Genomic DNA, 23,867 nt, shown 5'->3' on the forward strand with positions numbered 1-23,867 from the left:
CCAGTCAGGCTTCATGGGAAAGTTTCCTAACTGGTAAGCACAGAACAGCATTCACAGGTTGACTCTGCTCGAATAAGACGCTTCCTTTCTCTCGGCCTCAGATTCTCCCATCTTGAAAAATAGGAACGTAGGAACCGCTGGGACCTCGGGTCACTTCCTGGCTTTACAATTTTATAGTTTCAGGCAAATTGTCTGTAATCACATTAACGATTCACGTGGCTGGTAGATTTAGAATGGTCTTCATATTGGTAGCACAGAAGAGTAGAATTACTTAAAGAGGAGGGTACAGAGTGAAGACAAGAGCAGACTTTTCGAACAAATGTGTCATGAAAATGTTTCCCTGCAGCCTTCAGCATCCCAGTTTCCAAATGGCCAGGCCGGACTCTCTGCCTGCCTGGACCAACCTCACGGACTGCTGAACTGCCATTCAAGGCAGAGGGACGCAGGCCCCCAGAACTCCAGGCTTTTCAGAAGGAGCCCAACACAAGGGCTCTTCCTTGCTTGCAGAGATTTTTTTTTAAATCATCATCATCATCATTATTCTAATAGCTTTATTTTTTTAAACGTCCACCAACTTCAGTGAGTAGAGGAAAAAAATCTGATCTGAGGGAAGAAGGGGGCCTAATATGAAAAATGGAAAGGAGGCCACTGGCTCTGCATTTAACAAAAATTTTACATTCTTCAGGGGTTGCTCTTGACAGATTCTCTCAATCTCCTCATTGTGGCGCCCCTTGCACGAGGTCCTATCTCCCCACCAGCCTCAGCAGCTGCCCTGGGAACGGTGGTGTTAGCTCCACCTCTTCTTCCCAGGGCTGGGGATTTCGTAGGTCACTCCGCAGTAATACAATAGCTGGGCTTCCTGGGCTGTTCCAGGGACAGAAAGTCAACCTGAGCTGCTTAAGTTCCTGAAAGGGACGGACGGTGCCTCCCGCACTCTGGTGTGCATCAGAATCTCCTCTGGAACAGGGTCACTAGCATCCATGCCCGGATCCCACTCTGGACCAGTGAAACTAACCAGCTGGGGCCGGGGGCTGTCGGGGTGGACCTCCAAGTTAACACAGCTCCCCAGATTTGGGTATGAAGCAAAGCTTGGAAACTCACCAACCAGACCAGGGGCCAGTAAACTTTCCGTAAAGGGCCAGAAAGTAATTGTTTTAGGCTTTGCAAGTCACATGGCCTCTCTCACAGCTATTCAGCTGGGCCCTTACAGCACGAAGCATCCCCAGGCAATACGTAAATGAATGAATGTGACTGTGTTCCAATAAATCTTTACTGAGGGGCACTGAAACTCAAATTTCTCATCATTTTCACGTGTCTCAAAATTGTAACCTTCTTTTGAATTTTTTTCAACCATTTAAAAGTATAAAAACTCTTCCTAGTTCACAGGCCATACAGAAATAGGAGATGGGCTGGATTCTGCCCATGGGCTGTCGTTTGCCAACCCCGGATGGAACCACCCGTTTCATTTTACGATAAGAAACTTGACAGGGGCCTGTGGTGGGCTAGTGTTCAGGCTGGGATTAGATTCCGAGGCTGTGCCTTTTCCATAATTTCAGGTTGCCTCTGACAGTAGCCATTTCTACAGAAAAGATCCACCAAGGATCTTTCTAGAGGCATCTGTGTCCTCTGCAATCTGGGTGCCTGGAAAGAGTGGGGTGGGGCCAGAGGGGTGACTTCCTCATCTATGAAGTCCTGGAATAAAGGAGAGAGCCTGGATAAAGGAGAGAACATCTCCTATTTGTCATCATTTTCCATTTCAAAGTGTGAGGCATTCCCAGCAGCTCTAATACCATACTGAGTGTCTACATGAACCAAAAAAGCCAAGGGCACCTTCCTCCCCGAGTCCCAAGAATGGAAGGTTTGGGACATCAGAGGACCCAATGGGGCACTGGGCTTTCCTTCACTCCTTCCTCTTCCTCCCCCTTTCACTTCCTGCTCTGCTGCTGCCCACCCCCCAGAAGCCAGTGGTGCCCTCAGCTGTCTTCTTAGGGAAGCACCTGCCTCCATGCCTGGCTCATAAAAGGGAGCTGAAGGAGGATAGGATCAGTCATGAATAAAATGCCCCAGTTCCACAAAGCAAGCAACCCCTTCTTACGAGAACAAAAAGAAAACCATCTTGCATTTGCCTTGTGCCATCTTTAGGCTCATATCATCTTTAGAGATAACTTCTCTGGCCTTATCATTGAGATTGTCCATTTGAACATTTCTCAAACGCCACTGAATATGAGCTTGGACCCCAAGCTTCTCTGCCAAGAATGCCAGAAACGCCGCCTTCTCTCCCCCTTAACGGCAAACGCCATGTCAGTGCATTAAAAACAAGAAGCAGCCTTGCCCTGAAAAAATGTGTTTCAACTTCTGTCACCCCATTTTCCAAACGCATCACCGCTGAGCCCTTTCCTACGCGCCGCACACTATCATCCTTGGGGAATTGGTCCAGGCAGCGGAACCACCCCAGGGCATATGCAACTTTCACGTGGTCCAACCTGATTTTCTTATGTTATAGTTTCCACCTGACTTTTCTCTCCCTCTCCCACCCCAACTGCAGCCTTCTTGAAGGTTGTGACCCTTCTCTTCATATTAGACTAGGGTTTCCCAGCCTCAGCACTACTGACATTTGGGGCTGGGTAATTTTTGTCTGTGGAGGGAGCTGTCCTGCATATTGTAGGATGTTTAGCAGCATCCCTGGCCTCTTCCCTCTAGAAGCCAGTAGCGCCCTGCTGGGATAATCAAAAGTGTCTCCAGACATTGCCAAATGCCCCCTGGGGGAGACTTCTGACGTTGGTTGGGAACCACTGATTGGGACCACCAAGGCATGCCTCTGGTCGCCCCACAAGCAATATTTGTGCTAAATGATTAAATGCATCAATCTCCTGAGTTTAGAAGAGAAAAGGGGGCTTCCTGCCAGCAGGCATGCGACTGCCCTGACACTGCTCACACTTAAACCTGCCCCGACGCGCGGTAGGTCTTGAGGTTGCTCACTTGACCTGACCAGCTCTAAATCCCCTGCGCTGGAGCGTCTGAGACACAGCATGCCTGAGGGGACACGGCCAGGAAGGGAGGGGAACTCTCTGGGTGTCTAAACCTTAACAGCAAGACACAGAGCAGCCATACGCTTTTGTTTTTCATTGTCAGAGAGAAGCAGCAGGCTCTCAAATGAATGGAAACCTGCCCCTTGATGATTTTCCTTCTCCTAGCCTCGCAACAAATCTTGCCAGCAGACATCCATCTCTCCAGCCCGAGGGGTTTTCTAAGCTCATTTCCTGCCCCCTAGGTCCTGTCCCCCAGCTTCTTGAAGAAAATTTCCAGCTGTATTCTAACTTCAGGACGAGTGCTCAAGAGTTTACAAGCTGCTGAAGCTTGGAGGCTCAGGACTCCTGGGAGACAGCTTCAATCACTGTTTAGAGGGGGAGGGTATAGCTCGGTCGTAGAGCGCATGCTCAGCATGCACAAGGCCCTGGGCTCAATCCCCAGTACCTCATTAAAAAATAAATGAGCCTACTTACCTCCCCCAACAAAATAATAAATAAATAATCATTTAGAAGAGGGATGAGCAGACTTCCTTTGTAAAGGGCCAGACAGTAGATATTTTAGGCTCTGTGGGTCACATGGTCTGGGTCACAATTACTTTGCGGTTGCCACCCAAACGCATCCACTGACAATGTGTAAATGAACGGGCATGGCTGTGTTCCAATGAAACTTTATTTACAGAAGCAAGTGGTGGGCCTGTTCTGCCCACAGCGAAGACTCTGTCTGTAGACCATCTCTAATGATGAACCAGCTCTTTTTGTCAGCCAAAGTCATACCCACGTTCCCCACAGGTAGACTTGAGTTTCCAATGCCAAAAGCCTTTTGGTCTCAGGTTATCATCTGTCTGCAGCTAACCTTTCCGAGTTACTAAAGTCAAACTCAGCTTGCCTTCCAAAGCGTAGATGCTGCCGGCGGGAGACTCTGCCTCTCTTTTCTGGATGTTGATCTCACTTGTCTTTACCCCACCATCCCCCCACCCAGGAAAATATGCAAATCGTGCAAATGCAGCCAAGAGGACCACTTCGTGAGCTCTGACCTGGAAGATGATCGGAAAATTGGCCGCTTGCTGATGGACTCTAAGTATTCCACCCTCACGGCCCGGGTTAAAGGCGGGGACGGCATTCGGATTTACAAGAGGAACCGGATGATCATGACTAATCCCATTGCCACCGGGAAAGATCCCACCTTTGACACCATCACCTATGAGTGGGCCCCCCCAGGAGTCACCCAGAAACTGGTAAGAGCCCTTCCTCCAAAAAAGGGGTTGTTTTCCTATCTTTGTAAATAGCAGCCATGCCATGGGTTCCTGAATGTCAAAGACGAAGGTAAGAAGAGGGCAAAAATGGTAGGACTAGCTATGTTTTCGAACCTGCTCCTGCCTCACTGTGTGATCTTGAAGTGAAAACTGTCTGGGTCTCAGTTTTCCACATCCATGAAACGGGTAGAGGTGTTCATGTGAGTTTTAAGGGCCCTTCCAGCTCTAGCACAGGGTTGTTTGCAGTTAGTTCCCTTTGGGCTCCCCACTTCTGAAAAGACGACAGTTTATCCTTCTGAACTCCCAGGGCACTTGTCTTCATCTCTAAGTTGTTCATTTTCACTCAGAGTGCCCTTTGCAAGCCTAGGAGAGAGCACAGGAACAGTCTTCTCTTCACCCTAACTCTTGGGTTTAGGAGGGACAAGCAAACTGGCTTTACACAACCCAAGGGAAGAGGCATCCAGAGAAGGACAGCCCACAGAGCGCAAGTGATCTCCACAAGGTCACCCCCTGGCTGCCCACTGAAAAGGACGCATGAAAAGTCCCCCTGCAAAGCCTTGCCCCAGACCATTCAATCAGAAGCCCAGACTGCAGGATCAGAATGACCAGACACGAGTACTAAAGGGAACCCGCGGGTAATAGCACATGCAGCCACCTTCAAGACCCAGCGCACCAGATCCATGCCCCTCAAATTTCCACAAGCATATGCATCACTTGGAGAGCTTGCAGAAACACATCCAGGATACTTGGGGCTGGTCCTGAGAGTCTGCAAGCCTGACAAGCTCCCAGGTGATGTGGATGTGGCTGGCCCTGGACCACAGCTGGAGTAGCGAGGGCCTAGATGATTTCTACAAGTTAACAAAATTAAAAGGCCCTCCAGTTTTAGAGATGCAAGCCTGGCATTGAATTCAACCTCTTCTGGGAGAAAAAGGGAGTCCTGTGAGGCCCCATCCCTGCAGGCTCCTCCCACAATTCGTGCTGCGCCCCCTCACTCTGCACCTGTAAGGGCCCTAACCTTCCGCCTTCCTGCCCAGGACCACTCTAGGCTCTTGCCCTCCTCAGGGACTTTGTACACGCTGTTCCCTCTACTTGAAACATCCTTACTCTGCACTTTGCATGGCTGGGACCTTCTGTCAGTCAGGCCCAGGCCTGCCCTAACCGCCCAACCTGTGGTAGATGCCACCCATTCCCCTACTACATTTTTTTCTCTCAATTCTCCATTGTTTTTCTAGAAGTTTTGCTTTCAAGCTGTAATTGTCTCTTGCACGTGTCTGCTTCAACACCCTCTCTCAGAGAGGAGCAAGGCCCAGGGGAGCACGCTCCGTGTCTGTCCTGGGCGTCACCTGGCCCAGCACCTCGCGCCGCGCAGAGTGTGCAGCCAGCTTAATGGGTGTTTGTGCCATGTCACCTCCCAGCCAGTGACACTTAGGTGTGGTCTGTGAACTGGCATGGCTCCCCAAAACCCTTGTGACTGGTCCACAACCAGGGGCACAGGAACTGAGAATAAATGTTGGGAAATTTTGGAGGTCCAGCAGTGGACACCCAAGGGTGGGATCCAAGCAGTCCTCGGGGGAGCAGAGTTCCCATGTGGTCAGCCCCCCATGGAAATCACGAGTGGCATGAGCTACGTTCTCATCACAGGCAGGGAGCCCACAAATCGTCCCTCAGTTGGTGGCCATCCTTCACCATGGAGGGTTCGAGCCAGCCTGGTGCTAAGCTGCAGCTTCAGAGGGGAACATACCCCTTCTAGATCAAGTGAAGAGAAACAGATTTTCTCTTCAAGTTTTGCTTTCCGAGAAGCATATTTTACAAGAACACTTCTGCATTCACGAGCTCAGCCACCCTGTGAGGGAGGGATGATTTTACATGTAAGGAAACAGAACATTTCATTGGCCTTCCTGAGGGTGGGCAGGGCCGGGGCCGGGGCCTCGGAGGGTGGCGTGGAACAGCAGCAGTACCAGGTGGTTCCGAACACGGGTCTGGGTCAGCCGTCAGTGGGTCTCCAGGATGTCCGTGGAAACTAAAGCGGCTCATCAAAGAGCTGGCCGTGGGCGTTAGGCACTGGCTGGTGAAAACCCCAAACTCTTAGGCCCTAGACTAATCAGAGGAAGGTACCATCAGGCCATGATTAATGCTGGCTCATAAAACCACACGGGATAAAGGCCTCTGTGTCTGGCTGGCATCTGGCCCGCCCTGGGAAGGCGCATTTCTGAGATTGGACGTCTCCCTTCCTACCCACACTTCTGACTTTTTTTTTTTTTAATTACCAAGTGATCAGGACTGATGATACTTTGGAGAGGGGCAAGGCATGAATCTTGCTCGCTGTCATCCTTCCCAACCAGAATGAAAACCAGAGAAATGCTTAAGCCTTTAAAGACATGTCCCAATAAACCTCATTGCTAACATTTACTGGGTACTTACTATGAGCCAGGCACTGTCCCAAGAGCAATATGTGCACAATCTTATCGAATTTTCCAACACGGTTAGGGCTGTACTGTTATGATCCTCATCTATAGAAGGAGAAACTGAGGCTCAGAGAGGGGACGCAGCTAGCCAGATGTCCCACAGCTGACTTCAATGTCAGGACCAGGTGATGAACTGAGGCATCCGTGACTCCCAAGCTGCCCAGCCAGGCCAGCTAGCCAGGCAGGTGGGAGGGCAGGGCAACTGTTGTGGCTTAGCAATTTTAGGGAAGTCTTCCAAGAACAGGGGGGCTTGAATGGGTCTTTGAAAGTGAGCCAGGATTTGAGGGAGCCAAGATGGAGAAGATGAAGGGAACCAGCATCCTTTGAGCACTTGTATATAGTATCTTATTAAGACCTCACCACTTGCCATGTGCCCCCATTTTACAGGGCAGCAAACAGAGGCTTGTGGGGATCCTCTGCAGGGGTGGCAATCACTCATCCCTCATCCTCTACTCCTGTGCCCATGGGAGACACTGCTGATCAGTCACAGCTCCGTTTCCCATTGAGCTCACATTGGGCCTCAGAATCCTTCTCAACACAGCACTCTAAGCCACCATGATTAACCAGGATTAACATGGAATGTGAAACCCATTTGTTGTCCTTGTCTGACTGCTGGAGAAGAATCAGAAAGCGCAGAATCAGGGCTGGGTCTCCTGATTCCAGAGCCCCCATGTTTCCTACTGCCCAACCCTGGGGGGGAAAGCACCTTTCTCTCTGCTCTTTTGATTTCTCTCCTGAGAAAGCCTGATTCTGGGAACTCATCACCCAAGATGTCTCAATCAGCCAACAAAGCACCAAATTATTTAGAAAGGTCCTCATAAAAAACTTAAAACCTAAACCAATCTTTCCAGCTGGTCCCAGGGAAGAGGCTTCTTGCTAAATGTTTTGAGAACATGACTTCAGTCAGCTTCCTGGAGCGACACCTGGGAGATTCTTACAGGCTCTGAGCAGCTCAGGCAGCAGATTCTGACCCAACCCTCTCTCTCCACCAGCCCCTTCCCAAGTCCATGCCAGTTGATAGTGACTGTTTGAGATGAGTTCTGAGGCCCTCCTCAGGGTTGATTAGTAATGTCTGCCATCGCTGTGTGACTAGGGAGTGGAGGCAGGAGTCTCAGGCCAACCATCACAGAACACACGCCTGTGGAAGCTGGATGCTGGGGCCTTGCCCAGGCAAAGGCAGAGAGCCGTACCCAGCTGGGGCTTTGCACTGCAATAGGACCAGTGGGCTGCTATCCCCAGGGCCCCAGCCAGGAACCCATACAGGAACCCAGCCAGGACACCAGCAGCCAGGACAGAGCCGTGCAAGGACACAGTGAGTGCACGCTCAGCAAGATGCTGGCTGGCGAGGCCACCGCCCAGGACCACAGGGTTTATCTGTAAAGCCGAGCGGGGAGGCGTGCAGGCTTTAGAAGACCAGGGGCACACACAGATCCACCCTGGCATCAAGCAATGCTTCCACGGCCCCCTCACCCTGAAACCATGACAAAAGGAAACTCCCCCAGAGTTCAAGGGACATTTTTTCTCTTTGCAAATCCTCCTAGTGAGGCAGGATAGAAGGGTTTGAGGCTCAAGCTGCTGAGTTCAAAGCGGTCTCTGCCACATACTGGCTGTGTGACCTTCAGGAAGTTACTTGACCTCTCTGTGCTTCAGTTTCCCAAGGGATAATATTAGCACCTTCCTCATAGGAGTGCTACAAGAATGAAATGGGTTCCCATAGTCAGGGAGAAGAAGAGGATCACAGTAAGCAGCATGTAGGTGTTCTCTGTCCCTACCATCCCTCAAACCACCCACTCTAGGGGAGAAGGCAGCCTTCCTAGAAGAAGTTGCTGTACCCTGAGTCAAATCAGCTGTGCGACTGGGGCTGCTTCAGCACCTGGAGTGAGTGAGAGGTTGGCCAGGCATGGATAACCATTCTGGCAGTGTGAGCAAAGCTCTAGTCTTCACTTCTCCAAAATCCTTCCCGAGATCCAAGGAGCAGGGCAGGCCACAGGCAAGACATAGGAAGGGCTGGTGGGTGTATTTCCCTGCCCCATGCCTGCTGTCCCCTAACCCATCTGCCGGGGGCCTGGGCTCCGCCCTAGCCTGGTGGCTTTTGGGCTGCTGCTTCCCCGTCCTCTGATGGTCACATCCCTTTCCCCACCCACTGTCCTTGGATGTCCTGCTTTGGACTCACCCAGGAGAACTTGGACAAGCGCTCACTTCCTGGCCCCTCAAGGATCCCCAATCAGAGTGGGCCTGGGAAGCTTTTTCATAAGGTTGCCAAGTGATTCTTAAGCCCCCCATGTTTGAGATGAGATTCTTCATATCTACCTGCATGGCCTGTTCGTGCTGGAGGCCACCTGCCATTTCATACTGATCGAGAGAAAAACCACCATCGCCCCGGTCTTCCCAAGACAGAGTCAGGAACCAGCCCCTCCCCGACATGTCATCAGCCGGGGGCTCCCTGGGGCTCCTGGCTCTTCCAAGTGTTGGGTGAAGGGCTGGACCTCCTGGCCACCCAGAACCCCCAGCTCCTCTGGCCCCTTTCCTGGGCTGCAGAGCCACTTAGTGCTGCTGCTCCCCCGTGGTGAGGGTCGCGCGAGGTCACCCAGACGTCTCCTGCTGGTGCCATCTACCCTGCACTTCACAGATGAGGAAACCAAGGCCCAGCAGGACTGAGTGCTTTCTGGGTTTTACTCAGAGAGCAGCAGCAGGGCTGGAGCTAGAAACCCAAATTTCCTGGCACGCCAGGACTCTGGGCACCACCCAGGCCATCTTCTGTGTCTGGAAAAGCTCCTTGAAAGTGAACAGGGACCAAGAGGGCGTGCGTGAGCCCACAGCGCCAGGAGAGCTCAGCCAGGCCCCGGGGATCTAGGGCTGAGCCTCCGGGGGATGCACAGCCCCCCTCAATTTCAGTCCCACCGGAACCAAGGTCACCTGCCTCTCCCTGTTCTAGAAAGGCTTTTATCCAGGATTCATTTATCATTAAACTCAGCAAACCACAGTCTCTGGACCAGCAGACCCCTCCCCCAGGCCTTCATCCCCTGCTCCCTACAATAGGGCTGCAGCTGAGACTGTCCATTGCGAACTGCACTTTCCATGTCGATTAACACAACTCCTGTGTGAGTCCACGCCCAAGGATGCGCTAGAGGGCAAGCAGGTTCTCAGCGGGTAACCCGGCAGCAGCCACCTGGGCGTGGGAATCAGGCCACCCACTGGGGTCAGGGTCTGGTTCAGGGTTGGGGTCAGAGGTGGAGAACAACAGTCAAGGATAAACAATTTGCCTTTCACCGTTTCTCAGGCTGTGTGGCCTGGCCTCTCCCCAGAATCTCCCCATCCCTGGGACCCACCCAGGTGGAAGATTTCTGCTCCTTAAAAAAAAGCAAACAAAACAAAAGGCCAGTTGGACAGTGATCCACAGACATGTTCATATTCAGATGGTCTATCGTCCATTCTAGCCTGTCTGTGTGGAAACATTATTGACCTGAGACCTTGTTGATTCTACTATCAGAAGGTGCTTTGAATATTTTTATTCATAAACCATGAAATACTGCATGCCTATAATGATTTAATTACACTTTGCTAAGAAAGGCGATTTTCAACTAGATTGACTTTTTTTTTTTAAAGAGAAACATTGCCAAGAGGTAAATGAGGTAAAGATACTGAGTTTTGAAGGAAACGAAATCCATGTTGTAAAGCCAGCAAATCTCAAAACAAAGGTCTACTGAAATGAGCTCACTCTCACCAAGAATATGAATCTGTGACCACGACCCGGGGGAGAGTGGAAGCTGATTTAGGCCTCTCTTAGGTGTGACCAAAATTCACCCTATTCCTTCCTTGAGGATGCTTGGGTCCTGAAAAACCTGAAGACCTAGACGCTGCCCACCGAGCCCAGGGCTTGCCAGGGCTCGGCTCTCGGCCTGGGTGCTGGGGAATCACGGGTGCTCTGTCTCCCCCTCCCCAGGGCCTGCAGTACATGGAGCTGATCCCCAAGGAGAAGCAGCCGGTGACCGGCACCGAAGGCGCCTACTACCGCCGGCGCCAGCTCACGCGCCAGCTCCCCATCTATGACCAGGACCCCTCTCGCTGCCGCGGACTTTTGGAGAACGAGCTGAAAGTGATGGAGGAGTTTGTGAAGCAGTACAAGAGCGAGGCCCTGGGCGTGGGCGAAGTGGCCCTCCCCGGGCAGGGCGGCTTGCCCAAGGAGGAGGGGAAACAGCAGGACAAGCCCGAGGGCGCAGAGACCACCGCCCCCACCACCAACGGCAACATCGGTGACCCGTCCAAGGAATACGTGAGTCTCTCCCGCTCATCCGTCCATCCATCCGTGCCGGGGAACCCAGCTCCAGGCACTGTTCCCTCATTCCTGCATTCATGCACGCGGGGGTCCCTCCAGGGGGTAGCTGGTGCTCCTGGAGTCTGTGCCAGGCACCATCCTGCGAAAAATAAGACAAGGTCCCCGCCCTGGAGAGGCTCATGGTCCAGTGGGGGTCACAGACAACCAAAGGGACGCAGCTCCCAGAAAGGGCATCTGACCTTGCCTGGGGGCGAGGGGAGGCCCTGCCAGCCTTGGAAGAATAAGTAGGAGCCACCCAGGTCTTCGGGCTCTTCCGGGAAAACCTGAGGGGGAGCATGAGCCAAAAAAAGAAGAACGTTCCAGAGAGCACAGCACAGAGGATGGAATGAAGTCCCATGTGAATGAAAGCGTGGTGTGCGTGTGTTCGAGACGGGGGTGGCGGGACGACGCTGGTCAGCAGGGGCACATCTCCTGAAGAGTCCTGCCCTCCGGCCACTCATCACTCAGGCACTGACTAGCCCGGACTGTCTGCTGAGCCCCGGGAAATCAAACAAGCAGAGGACACTGTCCTCATGTTGGAGTGCCAGGGACTTAGGACTTTCCACTGCGGGCCGTGTGGGGCGGTGGCAGGCTTTCCGGGGGAGGTATCACAGGATGCGGGATGAGCTTCCCCAGGAGGAGCGTGGGAGATGTGCTGTGGGGGAAGCCCCTGGGGCCTGTCTGAGAAGCACAGGGGAGGAGGCAGGGTCTGGGAGCTGGAGCCTCCTGGCTTGGCTTGTCTTAATCTGCAGCCCAGGAGATGAGAGGACTAGCCTGAGACTGGGGTCACGTGGGCTGATGTCTGCTAAATTTCCTGGCCCCCAGCCCCAACCCTCATCAGCCAAGCGACCTCTTGCCTCTATTTGACATTTGGAGATAAAGGTCAGAACACACAGGGTCCTCAAGCAAATTACATGCTTTGCTGGGACCAGGCTAGCAGTCACCCGCCTGAGCCAGACACCTCAAGGAAATGCCAGCCCAAACGATGCTGTCACTACACCCAGAAGGGGCCGGCTCGCCCATCTCTGTAGTGACTCACACTTGTTACACAAGACCTGCGTCCTACATCTCCACCCCGCTCCCTGTGGGCACGTTCATTTGGGATTGCCATCCGATGAACTCTGAGACAAAAGAATGAGACTGATTTTCCCTACCACAAATTTGATGATGGTGTTGAAAAGACCCATTTCTCCATAAGAATTCACAACCCAGGGACTTAAAAAAAAAAGTTAGATCCAGTTACCATGTTTCATAAATTAGTCTCTCTCTAGCCCTGCCCTCTCCCCACCCTCCAGTAGCCGTCTGTCCTTAACACATAAATACTGCATGCTTCCAAGCTGGAAGGCAACTTCTTTAAGTCTGTGACATTTCCCAATTGCCATTCCCAAGAGAGAAATGTTGATCTGAGAACTATTTGATCCTGGACTCAGTCCACATATTTGGATAGCATGGAAGTGGGGCAGAGGTGGCCTGAGATCCCTGGTCCTTGCCAACAGTCAACTTTAGGAAATGGCTCTGACACTCTGGAAGCATGTAAACAACAAGACCAGTCAGTAAATAGGGAATCTGAAGGAAGCCGATATTGGTGGGCAGGGCAGGCTTGGGAAGACAGACTTTCCCTTCCTTGCCCTAACCCCAATCTTAATTAGATACCTAGTGATGTCATCGGTAGACCCATGTCCATCACCTCCCTCAGATGCGGAGGTCCAGCTCTGTATCTGCAGGCTCCATCCATATAGATAGTAGGTGCTTGATAAAATCCATGAATGAATGAACAAATTAATGAACGGATAAATGTTGGAACTAAATTGATCCTTGAAAGATGGGGACCCCGTGGGTGGCCGTTTTGCCGGGGAGGATGATGAGGTTTCAAGCTCACATGCATCAAGCACCTGTTCTGTGCCAAATGCTGTGCTCACTGCTTCCGGGGCATGGATTAATCCATGCAGCTAGCTGGGGGGTGGATCTTGCCAACCCCATTTTACAGGTGAGAAGTCAGGGATTCCAAGAAGATAAGTATTTGGCCCGGGGCCCCATAGTCTCTAAGGGGCAGAAGCTGGATCTGATATTCTCTCTACTACATTGGTGCTGAGTTAGAAAACCCTGCTGGTTATCTGTTCCAGGAAGAAAGCAGGCTGGGCGCTCTTATTTGACTCCCTGTTTATCTCCTTGAAGCTGGGGAGCAAATCCTATTAAGGTAGCTAAACAGCCCACCCAGCCATAGACGGCGTGTCCCACAGCCCCGCCGTTAGGCCTGGACCTGGGCCGCCTGCCGGAACCGCACTGCCTTGCCCCAGGGAGCGGCCCGTTCAGTGGACATGGGTGCTGGCCGCCCTGTGCACTGTGCTCCTCCTGTTGTCATAAAAGGGCAGACAGGACAGTTACCAGAACAAAGCATTAGGCACGAAGCCTGACTTTTGCTCCCCTGGGGAGGGCAATGAACTTTGCTAGAAGCAGTCAGGGCATTCAACTCGAGAACCCAAGAACAGGGAGGAAGTAGAGGGCTCAGACCGACACCCCACAGCAAACAGTGATTTATGAAAAAAAAAAAGAGGCAAAAAGAAGGACACGTGACACGTATCATCCTAGAACTGTGTTGGTAACTTATCACTGTTCATTATCTTAACTCTAAGAGTTCCTTCTGTTGTTAGTGGCTACCATTTAGTGGACTTTCTCTGGACCGAGCACAGCACTAAGCAGGGGAGTATATTCTGATTTAACGCTCCCAGCCGCCCAACGATGTGAAGAAAGGCACTGGGATTCAAACCAGCCTCTGTCAGCCCCCAGGCCCTCTTTCCCATTTCCCAAAGCTAATTCCTTGGACAGCTCGTGGCTATTAGGCTATAAAAGGGCCGTGTGGCCATGCAAGGGAGACATCAGAGCTTTGAGGAGGGGACGGCATGGTTCACAAACTAACATTGCCTGGAAGTCTGGCCCAAGTCCACAGGGCTGGGTCCCACCCCAGAGCTCCCCACTAGTCGGTGCAGGTGGGGCCTGAGAATCTGCATGTCTAACGAGTCTCCAGATGGTCTGGGGGCCACGCTTGGAGAACCACTGCTAAAGAGTGTTAAAAATTACCTGACATTTAAGCTCAGCAAAAATGATATCACCAATTTCATAAACAGTGAGGGTCCAAGAGATGCTCACACGGGCATTTTCTAGATTTATGTGACCTCCCAGCTTAGGGAGTCCAGCTTTGAGAGGGCCACACAGCACTCTCGAATTCCTTGAAGTGTCCTTGGAGAGATCTGGAAACACAGGCACAGAATGTAGCCCGCTGCTCTACACCCATCCGACTACCCAGTCCTTGAGCACAGGGCACTGAGGCCACAAGCCCCACTTTCTCTGTGCTGCCTGCAGCCTACACCGCGGTCAGTTTTCCCGGATGCTCACTCGGCTCCGTCCAGCTGCTGGGTGGCTGGTTACAGTGATGTCCTTCCTTAGGACCCTGGGAGGAGCTCAGACCCAGGCAATGACAGGTCAGGCAGCCAAGTCCTCCCCTCAACAGGCCCCTCTACCAGACTGTCCAGACCAGAGGAGTGTGACTGCCAAAAGCCTTTTCCAAATCGCCTGTGTGGAATCTCCACCCACAGGCTGAGTTCTGAGTGAAGCCAGAGAGCGGTGGTCCAGCCAGGTGGCAGGAGCAGCGCCCTCTGAGCCCACCCATCCTCATGGCCAGGGCTGCTCAGTTACCCAGATCTGAGCACAGTTCTCAGGTCTGCACCCCTCCCCCCGGCTCCCAGACCCCAGGGCTTCACATGGGCCCCACTAATAGGACAGGCGACCTAAGATCAGCCGTGACACATCTGGGAAATGAACCCAAGAGCTGCGGCTGCCCACGCCTACCTCAGGCATGGTAGCATCATCATCACAGTAAGGTTAGGAGAGAGGCATCATGGGAAATTCCATCAGTCACCCCTCTTCATGAGGAAATGCCACCACAGAAAAATCCCAGATACTCACACACCCACTGTTACTCCCAAAGCAAGCCCTTTAAATCAGTGAGGCCAATGAAAACCCAACATATTTAACCTCCTTCTCTTTCCTTCACTTGCCCCACTGTGTGCGCGTGGAGCAGGGAGGAGGGGGAAGAACAGCAGGCTCACTGATCTCTTTGAATCTTCTAAACAACCAGCGCAAGAAGTTGGGTTTGTTGTGCCCGTTTCACAGATGTAGAGCCTGAGGCACAGAGAAGTTAATGGGCTTGCTGGGGGAGGGGAGGGACTGGGGATGGGATTCCAGCCCAGGTCCTTCTGCATCACCGGCCCTGTGGGATCTGAGCCTTGTGGGAGTAGGGTCCAGCTGGTGGGGAACAACACAAGGATGCATGTATTTCTGTTTGCTGGGGTGAGTGACAGTGTTTGGAGTAACTGACAGCCCAGCCCGGTGAAGAATTTAGGGTCCTCTTGTCTGCTAGCCAGGAACAAGAGAAGGACTTGCCTCTCCCACCCTAATCCTACCCACCATGGGTTCTCATAGGTCTTCGGGGCTTCAAAGCATTCCGTGGCCAGTGAGCTGCCCACTCTAGCAACCCGGACCATCCCACAGCAGTGTGGCCAAGCCTCACATCCGCTCTCAGGCCCTTGCTTGGACCTCTCCAACCTGGATGGATCCTACAGATACTCTGACTGTGAACAGCTTCACCAGACCATTTCCTTGCATTTAGACAGCTTACTGGTTATTTTCTCAGAAATTAAATATACAGATTTCCTGGGCATGGTCATCTTGCCCAGGAATTTCCGCCCATCCCTACACCCCAAACTTGCAACTGAAGCAAGGGGAAAGAAAGCCAGAACATAGCATTTCATGTCATCTCTGCCCTTTTGTAATTTTCATTCCTGCCGGGAGCCCCCCTGCTCCTGCCTTGTCAGCCAAACCACGGCACCAAAGAGAGTAACTAAAAGGAGAACAGATGGAAGGAAGTGAAGACATTCCTGGGAGTTGTAAAGATGTGTTAATTTGGTCCCAAATCACAGCACAGCCCCCTGCCTCCTCTCCCCGCCAGAAGGTACAGAGGAGGGACCAGTGGCCTGGGGCCCCGCCCTCTCCGGAATTCAGCCTCTCAAATGGAAACTTACAGCAGCTGGCGGCTCAGCTTCAACAAGGGACATATTTGTGGGCAAGGGACTTCCAAAGCTTCGTCCGAGCAGATGTTTGGCTTGTGGGCTGGCAGGCTGGCTTTCCTGCCAGCCCCTCTCTGGGAATCTGAAACCACCATCCTATCCCCATGCCTGAGAGCCCCATCTGAGCTGGAGGACAGTGGGTCAAAGGCCCAGGAAGCGTCCCCCAAATCACCATGGTTACCACGCTTCTCAGCATCTGCCTGCCTCCTTCTTTATGGTGGAGATATTTTAATGACATTAAAGGAGAGTTTCTTTTCCACAGAAAATTCCCTTCACCCGACTCTCTGTACTCTAAATACTTTTCCATGTTGCCACACAAGTCTTCACAAAAATTTTTTTCTGAAGTGGGCTGTGTAATATTCCATTGACTAAAACTGAGGTTGCCCAATTTTTTCTGTAAAAGGCAGATTGTGAATATTTTAGGGTTTTCGAGCCATACGGTCTCAGTCATAACCCCTGGCCCCTGTCCTGGCAGCCCTGATGCAGCCAAAGACAATATCTAAACAGATGACCATGGCCATGCCCTAATAAAACTTTATTTGACAAAACAGGCGGCAGGCTGGATTTGGCCCACGGAGAGAGTCTGCTGACCCTGGAACTGGAAGAACCACACAAAATGTTTTTTTTAAGAATTACTTTGGCTTTATCTGATTTTATTTTGCTACTGTAGGTAAAGGGGTGACGATGGTGATGGGTGGTGTCACCCCCCATTCACTGACTGCCCAGGCTGTCCCAGGCATTGTGCCAGGCTGCTCATGGCTGTCATATTTAATCCCAAGAATGATCCTTCAAGATATACTGTCCCCTCTCTAGTCATCTAGCCGGTGAGTGGTGAAGCCAGAGCAGTAACTCAGGCCAGCCTCACCCCAAACCCTGCACAGACTCTGAATAACGGAAGCTCCCTCTTCCCTGTGCAGTCCCGCCACCGGGTGAGGCCAGTACAACAGAGGTGACCACACGTGAGCCTTGTCCCTGCTCAGCAGCGACCCTGTGCAGGAAGCTGGCCTTCCCCTACATGCCCATCAACACTGGATTCAAGAACACTGCAGGCTGATGGTCTCTCTCCCAAGTGTATCATTTACATAGCCCTCCTGGCCCCACCTTCTGCCTTCACCAGACAACCAGTGACAGAGGCCAAGCACCAGTGGCCAGCAACTGTGACCACACGTGCCAAGCATCTCCCATGAGCCAGGGCCCGCCTCCTGTTACAGATGAGGAAACTGAGGCTCAGAGAGGTAGCTGACTTATCCAAGAGCCCCCCCAAGATGAAGCTACAGTGGGACCTCATGCCAGTCTGGGACCCTAACCACAGCATCGCACCCACCTGCCCACCCGGTCTGTCTGTAAAGAGCCTCAGGAAGATGACTGTGTCGGGGAACAGAACGCAAGAGGCTGAAGATGCCAGCAATATCACTGGGCCAGAAAAAGAGAGAAAAGAGAAAGAAAGAAAAAAAAACCCACATTCTGGGATACATGAGGCTGCAAAGCAAAGATGGTGAATCCTCACCATAAGAGGAAATGGGAGATGCTGTTTATAAATAAATTGTTGAGTATTTGTGTTGGAGAGAACCCAGTGCCTGAATTCAAGGCCCTTGTGTTAATATTTACTGAATCGTAATGGTAAGATTTTCACAAGGCAATCTGGGTTTAGACTGGGGAGGCCTTTGGCTAAGAGCCTTCCAGAAGAGAACAGCATGACTGGGACAGAAGTTCTGGCAACCCCGACAGAGAGATTAAGGCTGGTTTAGAGGGTTCTCGATATCTGCAGATCTGCCTCTGAAGGCCAGCGCGGCTCATCCTTAGAGACAGTCCTGTGGCCGTGTAACCCTGGGCCACTGTCCTCGGTCTGCTGTGGCCTCCAACACTTTGTGTCTTGGTGACTTGCATTTCAGACATCTTAATAATTCTGCGTGTCCACATCTGCTGCTGCTGTTATGCAGGATCATACTTCAAGCACCCCGAGATGCCACAGCTTAAAGCCACTACGTCTCTTTTGCTCACAAGTCAGCAATCTGGGCACGGCTCAGCGGGGATCTCTCGGCTCTGAGCTCAAGGTATTATCTGGAGCAGCCCACAGGCTGGGGGCTGGGATCTTCTGAAGCTCAGTCGCTCACACATCTGGCCTCCATGCTGGGAAGACACAAACGGCTGGGGCGGGACCAGCAGCCTCTCCCTCTGTCTCTAAGTGTTTTCTCCCCTAAGATGGGGGCCTTCAGACCTTTTTCCTGTTCATCTAGAACTTCCAAGGTGTGTGTACTGAGAAAGCAGAAGCTGTGTTGCTTTTGATGACCTACCTCAGGAATTTACAGCATCCTTCACCACATTCTATTCTACAGAAGCGAGAATTAGACACCCTGTTGGGTGGAGGAGGGTGCAAGAAGTTGCCAGCATCACTTCCACACACCACGGTGAAGGGAACCCCAGCCCGGCAGGGTCTGAGCTTCTGAGGCAGCTGAATCTAGAATGCTCCTCAGCTTTGTCAAAGCAGGCATTTACAAAAGCCCGAAGTACAGAACAAACTCTTTCATTCAGACCCTTGTGATTAAGAACCTCTCACCATTTGAACATGAACAGGGCAAAACTTCAGAGGCACTGGGAGGAACGTCATGTGCGTTCTACCTGTGAGAGGTTTGTGCTACAGCATCTCCCCGGGGGGTGGGGGGGACCAGTCTGAAAACTAGGTTACGCAGCAAAGGCTGGACTGATTCTCGTGCGGAGGCTCTGGTTTTAGACAGCTGGGAGTATGAATGAGAACCCACTGACATGCTAATGAGCAGTGTTCTTCTCTGTCCCTTTTAACCTAGTCCCAGAGGACTTCTACTTGACCACACTGTCTCCTCCACACGGGAAGTTGCCTCGGAATGACCACATTGGTCATTCTCAAAATAGTCTAGGATTTAAGCATCCCAGGAATTCAAATTGGCTTTTGCTGTAACTGAACCTAACCGGTGATGTCATTTTTGCTGAGTTTATTTATAAGGTCATTTAAAAATATTCTATGACAGAGGTTTTCAAAGCGTGGTCCCCTGACCACACCAGCATCCCCCCAGGAACCCGCAAATTCCTCTGCCCCCTCCCAGACCTACTCATCAGACACTCCAGGGCGGGGGTGGTGCAGCAGTCTGTTTGAACAACGTCTAGGGGATGCTGGGGCAGACTTGAGTCTGAGAAACCGTCTTGCAGGTGGGGGGGAGGGGACGGCAAAGGGAGAGGAGGAGGCCCCCCAAGCCAGGGACATATTGTAGCCGAGTCTGCAGTGGTGACATATGATGCAACTCGCATGATCTGATTCTCTGGACTTGCACAGAGAGAGAACAGAGATGGAAAAGCACAAAGCTCATGGGTGGGAGGAACAACCTCCTGCCAGTCTATGTACTCATGCTGTTACTGGAAGAAATCCAGGCCCCCAGCCAGAAGCAGATTCTCCCTTCAGTGCGTCTTTGTCATCTTGGGAAACTGATTTGGCTCCTCTGATCCTCAGCTTTCTCCTCTGTAAGGAGGGCTGGGTAGGGATAACGGGAGCTAATTATTCTTGAATCCTTATAAAGCTCATTAATTCTCTTATCTCATTTAATCCATGCAACTGACCTATGATGTTATTAGTATGATTATTAGTATTCCCTTTTGACAGGGTAAAAACAAAACTAAGGCCCAGAGAGGTTGGGTAACTCACCTAAGGTCACACAGCTAGCCCCCATCTCAACCATTCACTACAATTTGGAAGCTGTAAACCTCAGTACTAAGGATTGTAGGAGAGTAAGTTGGTGCAGAGAAAGGCAGGGCCAGGACCCTAAGACCCCAGCAGGCTGGGCATTCTGACTCCTGCTTGCCAGGCTGCCCCTGGTGGCTGAGGGTCCCCCAGGCTGGAAGAGCCAGGGTCCTATCAGATATCTCATCCTTTGAGACCACAGGGAAGGGGGCATGGCAAATAGTTCAAAGGCAAGAAGAAATTGGTTCCTAACACGTGTGACAGAGCCCATTACCCTGACATCATGTTTTAGTAAAATGGCAGTGACACTGTTTGCTTAAAAAAAGGGCTGCCTGCTGGTAGGAATGGGGCACAGAGCCAGGGATGCTGGGGGACAATGAGGACAGAGATGCTCCACAGAGAGAGGCTCCCAACAAGGCCCTTTCAGTTGTCCCAGAATCACCTCCCCACAGTGTGAACCAGAACACAGCACTCCTGGCCTCTGGAACTAGTAATAGCGCCCCATTCCCTCCAGAGTGAAGTCCTAGCCCACTGTGACTCCATGGTTCAAAGCCACCCGTGATCCCCCCGCACGCCTTTCTGACCTCACATCCCTCTGTTTCCTTCTGTGGGTCAGGGGCCGCTGCCGATAACCCCCAGGCACATCCAAGTGCATTTATAAACCCTCCCTTTCCCGACCTCTGCATTAAGCAGCATCTGGAAATTTGGAGCCAGGAGCCCCTCGGATATATCTTGATGATCCCCAGACAGTTGTGGTAGATGGACAGTAAGTCCCTTCTGTGTGGGAGGAAAGGGACTGGAAATTTCATTCTGTGAAATTTGGAAAGAAAGACAGAAAACTCACTTGGTTCTCAACAGCCCGAGCCAGAGAGTCGACACTTCCCAGCTCTGATGAAGCAATGTGACCATCTATGAGCTCGGGACCATCACCTACTTTTGGTTCAGACCCTCTGATGAGAGCCGGGCAAGCTGGGGCTCGGTCACGCGCAGAGGGACAGGGTTTCACTCTGCTGAAGGACTCACGCCCTTCATTCTTATGGGCAAAACCCAAACCACAAATCCAGCACGTTCGAAGGAACACCGTCAGGCAGCCAGGAGCAAGTAACCAAACACATCCCCCATCTGGACATGCGCTCAACCACGACTATGCTTAGGGACCGCTGTCAGTACCTGCACATTTTTTTCAGATGGTTTTTCTCCCCCAATTTTCACCATGTTCATTTTTATGTCCTCTTCCTATACAGAGTATATTAAGTATACCATTAAAGTGCATAAAGAATACTAAGTATTTAGGCTCTGAACATAGGCCTACTCGTCTTTACATAGCAAAACGGTAACTCTATCTGGGCTGATGAAGGATTGATGCTGAGTAAGACAGAGTATTCACATCAAGGCAGGGGTGGCCGCCATCCTGTGGGGGTGGCTGGCCAAGAGCCGAAACTGGTGATATCACCTAAGTACTTTATGGGACTAGAGAGAAAATAAATGCCCACTTTTTTTTTTTTTAATTCAAAATATAACGATATAATTAAGCACAGGCTTTCATAATACAGTAATAATAGTCAACTCGGGCCGTCACAATGCCTGCCTTTTTCAACTTCTTATCAGTGGAAGGTCAGATTTTCTTCATCTGTTTCAAAGAAAACAACACAACGCAATGGATGAAAAACTAAAACAGTCGTAAGAATCCAGAAATCCTCTGCTGAGGTTGTCATTAGAGTTTTGCAAAAATGTAGCCAATGCCACTCTCCGACTCAATTTTTCTATTTTGGAAAATACAGTTATTTTTAATTACAAATATTTGTGTTAATATGTTGGTTTATTATTTTTTAATGACTTAATCATTATTTAATTTTTTCTCAGCTTTCATTTCTCTTATGGTAAATATCAGTAGCTGTTACTGACATGCAAAAAAAATCTCTTTGGGGTTCTCAATAATTTCTAAGAGTATAGAAGTGTCCTGAGAACAAAAAGTTTGAGAATCACTGTGTTAAGCAAGTACTTTAGTCCTCACAACAACTGGCTAGGTATGCAGTGTTACTATCCCATTCTGCAGCTGAGAAAACTGAGGAACAGAGTGGCATAGGAACTTGCTCAAGGTCACCCAGGAAGTAAGGAGACTGGCGTTGAAACTCAAACCCGTGTCATGATGCACTCCTGACTATCTTGTGTCCTGGGGGTCCTCCCTGCCCTTCTAGGTCTGTGAGTTCTGCAAGGGAGCGGCCCCTGCCGACAGCCCCGTGGTCTACTCGGACAGGGCGGGCTACAGCAAGCAGTGGCATCCTGCCTGCTTTGTGTGCACCAAATGCTCTGAGCCGCTGGTGGACCTCATCTACTTCTGGAAGGACGGGGCGCCCTGGTGTGGCCGTCATTACTGTGAGAGCGTGCGGCCCCGGTGCTCGGGCTGTGACGAGGTGAGAGCGGAGGGGCTTGACGGTGGGGTGGGGACCCCCACAACAGTGGGACAGGACCCAGAGGCCCCGGGGAGTGTGGCTTCACTAATGGTGTGATCCACAGATAGGAAAACTGAGGCTCAGATCTCCCTCCATGCTCTCAGCCTCTTTCCCCATCTGCAAAATGGGGCAGAAATGAGTTCCTGCCCATGGGCCTGCTGGGATGGGTTGGACACAGAGCACCTGTCAGGACTTCTCCTTGGCACAACACCCGGCACTGAGTTAGAGATCAGAAGAACATGATGGGTTGCCCGCCAGGAGGCAGACTGCCCACATTCAAACCACTGCATCTGTGAGTCGTGCGGGTACCTCACTCTTGTGCCTCCGTTGTATCACTTATAAAATGGGAGGGGACCAGTGCCCATCCCAAAGACTTGCTCTGAGGATAAATGAGATCATGCGTGAAGATGCTTGGCACAGGATCGACCGAGTAACTAATAAATGGGAGCTGCTGTGAGTCTTAGGATAATGTAATACAAGATGATAGAATATAATAGAGTGACATGAACATAACACAATGTAACAGTCAGAGATGCTAGGAAAAGGGTTCAGCTCTCCAATATGGGTTCACACTAGAGCAACTCAAAGTTGTGCTAACAGTGACAATAACAGTTATGATACTGATAACTATTGTCGGCCTGCCTTTGGTGATGGGAAACTCACCACCTTCCTTTTTGGCACACACAAGGGTCAGAAATGTCCTCCTCACTTTGAGCCAGTGCCTGCCCTCTCCCACCTTGCACGTATCGGTCTCCACGTGAAGCTAAGGCCCCGTAATCCTCCTGTCTCATAACTGTGTGAGCAAGGACATTAAAGAAAGGAAAGCGCTGTCAGCCGGCCTGGTCCACCCCCTCACTTTTGCAGGGACCACAGTATGCTCACAGGAACACCTCCTCATCCTCACGCGCCACTGACTTTGTATGGGATGTGCTGTTTACAGATCCTACGGCCCTTTAGGGAGGGAGAACCACTCTCCACTTTACATTTGAGAAAAGTGCAGTTCAGAGAGGTCAATGATCATCACACAGCATTGACTTTGTCTCTGTTTCCATTCCAAATACTCCATCTGTAGCAACACTCATAGCACTCATAAAACCCTGCAGGATGGGTCATGTTTATGTCCCCATTCACAGACATGGAAACTGAGGCACAGGAGGTTAAGTAGTTTGTCCAGTCATGCAGCTGGTAAGTACTTAAGTGAACACTCACACCTGCTTCCTGTTTGCCCCCCACATCAGAAGGCACATTTAACCAGTATGCTCTTCTGCTCTGTGGTCCTCACAGATGGTCCAGATGCCCCAAAGCATTAGTTTATTCCAAGCCCACGTGACTCTGGGTGTTCCCGCTCTTGAAGACTGCCTGTTGGCCACTCAGCTATCCTTAGGCTGTCTTCACTGGAGTATGTAATCCCGTCTTAGAACACAACCGGGCTTTGGATTTGGCCCAAAGAGTATCACAGATGCTAGAAACGTAAAACCTGCCGATAACAGAGGATTTTTTTTTTCCATCTGAGAAGCTAA

At 51.2% G+C, this 23,867-nt stretch overlaps 2 protein-coding genes across 4 annotated transcripts in view; one reads left to right on the plus strand and one right to left on the minus strand.

Annotated features, from left to right (window-relative positions):
- Positions 1-23,867, plus strand: part of LMCD1 (LIM and cysteine rich domains 1) — a 55,409-nt gene that overhangs the window by 30,699 nt on the left and 843 nt on the right. For both annotated transcript variants that reach the window (XM_006195354.3, XM_014568277.2), the window contains 3 exons: positions 4,009-4,264; positions 10,691-11,020; positions 22,093-22,308. In XM_006195354.3, the coding sequence (XP_006195416.1) occupies positions 4,009-4,264; positions 10,691-11,020; positions 22,093-22,308 (802 nt within the window). The remainder of the gene's footprint in view (positions 1-4,008; positions 4,265-10,690; positions 11,021-22,092; positions 22,309-23,867) is intronic.
- The window catches only part of SSUH2 (ssu-2 homolog), a 109,618-nt gene that overhangs the window by 21,003 nt on the left and 64,748 nt on the right, over positions 1-23,867 (minus strand). The gene's annotated exons all lie outside the window — the stretch shown is intronic.

The sequence above is a fragment of the Camelus ferus genome, chromosome 17, assembly GCF_009834535.1.
Source record: "Camelus ferus isolate YT-003-E chromosome 17, BCGSAC_Cfer_1.0, whole genome shotgun sequence".
In the NCBI taxonomy this organism is placed as follows: Eukaryota; Metazoa; Chordata; class Mammalia; order Artiodactyla; family Camelidae; genus Camelus; species Camelus ferus.